The following is a 2,740-nucleotide window of genomic DNA, read 5'->3' on the forward strand; positions in this document are numbered from 1 at the left end:
TTTTTTTTTTTGACATAAAGTCTCACTCTATAGCTCAAGCTACCCTTTCTGCTTACACCTCCAGAATGCTGGGATTGCAGATGTCAGTCACCTAGGCTAGTTTAAAAGAATACTTCATATCGACTATTGTTATTGCACTTCTGATGAAACCCAGAACCTTCCGCTCCCTAATCCAGGTCAAGCTCTCTATCACTGGACTCATAACAGCAAAACCTAAACGATAATAAACAGCTGGAGAGTCAGAGTTGAACTATGAGCAGCCCTTATGCATTCACATTCAATTCTAATGTGTGGCTATGAATTCTTTGTGTCATCTCGGTTATTTTCTTTCCCAAGCTCGTGTTAACCAAGCCCTTGGCTTGTGGCTCATTGCTGTCCCTACCACCGCTATCTGTAGGTGGCGCTAGGCCAAGCGGCGCGCTCTCTATGACGTTTAAGCTGGTGACGTAATGTTCTGAGTTGACCGTTTATCTGTTACAGTTGCCATTTTGTGGCCATTACGGTCTTCGACCGCCGGAGGTCCCGGGTGTCGTCTGGAGGAGGCTGAGGTGGTGAGAGGATCAACTTTGTTCTTTTGTGAGATTGGGCAAGAAACTGTTTTAGGACTGAGCCAGTGGGAAGAGGGGAACAGGACTGGCAGCACAGCAGCTATCTGTGACCATTGAGAGACAGTGGCGGAATTCAGTCAGGCATGCTAGGGTGACTAGGCCACGTTGATCACGGCGATGGACTTGGGCGACCACTCCACTGGCTTTTGCCACACTGAAGTAATTAGATTTATTAACAATGAAATCCTCATGAATGGAGGTGGGCCTGAATTTTACATGGCTTTCCGCATGCGGCCCTGGAATGAGATAGAAGACCAACTTCGCGCCATTTTGATAGATCCTCAGGTGCCACGTTCTCTAAAAAGGGCCTGTACCTGGAGTGCCCTGGCACTGGGTGTGCGAATAGCTGCAAGGCAGCGTGAGCAGCAGGCTTATATGGTTGGGTTGTCACAGGATGCATTCGGGCAGCTCCCCTCGGCTCCCAGGGCCTCAGTCTCAGAGTTGTGGCAGCTCCGTCAACAGCGAGAGGAGGCAGTCACCCAACTGATTTCTACTCAAGCCGCTCTACATCAGGCGATGAGGGAGTGTGATCTGTTGCGCTGGAGGCTGCACCATGTTGAAAGATCAGTCCAGATGGCTCCTCTGGTTCATGACATTCAAAGCCAACAGCTTGGGGCTTCAGTGGTACCCCTGAGTCCAGATCATGCGAGAGTTATGGGTACAGTGGGGGCATACGACAGACGGTATTTGGAGGCACAAATGGCAGCTGCAACAAATGTCTTTTACATGCCAAGAAGCACAAGTTCCTGGCCCCTGGCCATGCAACCAACTGTGCCAGTTCCAGTGCCATATCAGCTCCCAGCACATCCACCATTCCTAACGGGATCTCCATTCTTAATGCCTTTCTCACCTTCAGTAGTCATGGAAACAGAAGCAGGTGTTGTAGCTTCAGTTCCGATACCTCCTGCATATCCTTCTGGTCCTTTTGCTGTACCATGCTCCCAGAACCCAGCTAGTGTGTGCGACCAGAGAAGCTACAGGTATACTACTGAAGGTCCTTCGGTCACCCAGCTTGCTGTACCTGCAGGAAACATCAGAGACACCAGCCAGGAGGGAAACTCAGGGAAGTACCAGGGGACAAATACCTTGGGAGACAACAGAAGCCACCTTCAGGAGCAAGATCACCAAGGAGTTCAGTATAGGGCTACTCTAGTGGACACTGAAAATGACAATGAAGGAGAAAATGAAGAATCAGAAGCAACATCAGCAGTAACATCAGAAGCAGCATCAGAAGAAACAACAGATACAGCAGAAGATGATCAAGAAGAAGAGGAAGAGGAGGTGGCAGAGAAGGAAGACGCATATGACAACGATGTAGATCTTCAGAATCTCCAGGAACTACACCTTCCTGAGCAAGGTCAACTCCATAGCCAGGGTGACAATCGTCCCCAGGCATCAGGTCCAGCTTCCTTGTACTCCCGTAGATGTCAAATCAAGGAAGAAGATGTGGAAGAGGCCCCTCCAATCCCTGTGTGGGAGAGTTGGAGCCAAGCTGTGAGAGAAAGCCCGAAGAAACAGCAACCTCAGCTGCCGAAGAAGGACAAGAAGCCACAAGCAGAAGCAGCTTCAGGATCCCAGCCCAGCTCACGCACTCAGATGAACTGGGTCTGCCCACGGTGTAAGTCTATGAATTTTTCATGGCGCAAAGTCTGCTATAAATGCAAGAAAATTTGTATGCCAGCTGAGTTTGGAGGACAACCTCACTGATTCCAGAAGGTAAGCAAAAGAAACCAGTCTCCTAACAACCCCCAACCCCATCAACAATAACTTGCTTTACAGACAAAATAATCTGTTAGGCCTTTATACAAATTAACAAAATTGTTATCATGATAGGTTAACACTTAAAAATATTTCTTTTGTCATTTTTGTTTATTATCAAAAATTATCTTGATTATATTGTTCAGTAAGAAAGTTAAAGGACACTTTATATAGGTTGATGTTGCTTTGTTTAAATAACTAAAATTATAAATATGTATATCTTTTTTATATATTTGGACAAAGGAGGGCCGTTATGAATATTGTACTCTTTAAAGCCAAGATTTCTTCCTAATAGCATTTCAATTTTGCACTTTTGCAGGAGGTGGATTCCTGATGGCTGTTCCTGATGGGATGACACTCTTGAAGAAGAAGAA

The 2,740-nt window shown here is 46.6% G+C and overlaps 1 protein-coding gene across 1 annotated transcript; it reads left to right on the forward strand.

The window, feature by feature from the left end:
- The first annotated feature begins 513 nt into the window (after positions 1 to 513).
- On the forward strand, positions 514 to 2,738 carry LOC110287298 (testis-expressed protein 13D-like). Its single transcript, XM_021153955.1, has 2 exons — positions 514 to 2,324; positions 2,686 to 2,738. Exon 1 carries the CDS (start codon positions 726 to 728, stop codon positions 2,313 to 2,315), a length of 1,590 nt encoding a protein of 529 aa, XP_021009614.1. The 5' UTR covers positions 514 to 725; the 3' UTR covers positions 2,316 to 2,324; positions 2,686 to 2,738.
- The last annotated feature ends 2 nt before the right edge of the window (positions 2,739 to 2,740 follow it).

Source organism: Mus caroli, chromosome X (genome assembly GCF_900094665.2).
Source record: "Mus caroli chromosome X, CAROLI_EIJ_v1.1, whole genome shotgun sequence".
NCBI lineage: Eukaryota > Metazoa > Chordata > Mammalia > Rodentia > Muridae > Mus > Mus caroli.

Bases quoted from the DNA above. Each gene is read 5' to 3' on its own strand.
- LOC110287298 (XM_021153955.1), top strand. From the start codon at position 726: ATGGACTTGGGCGACCACTCCACTGGCTTTTGCCACACTGAAGTAATT.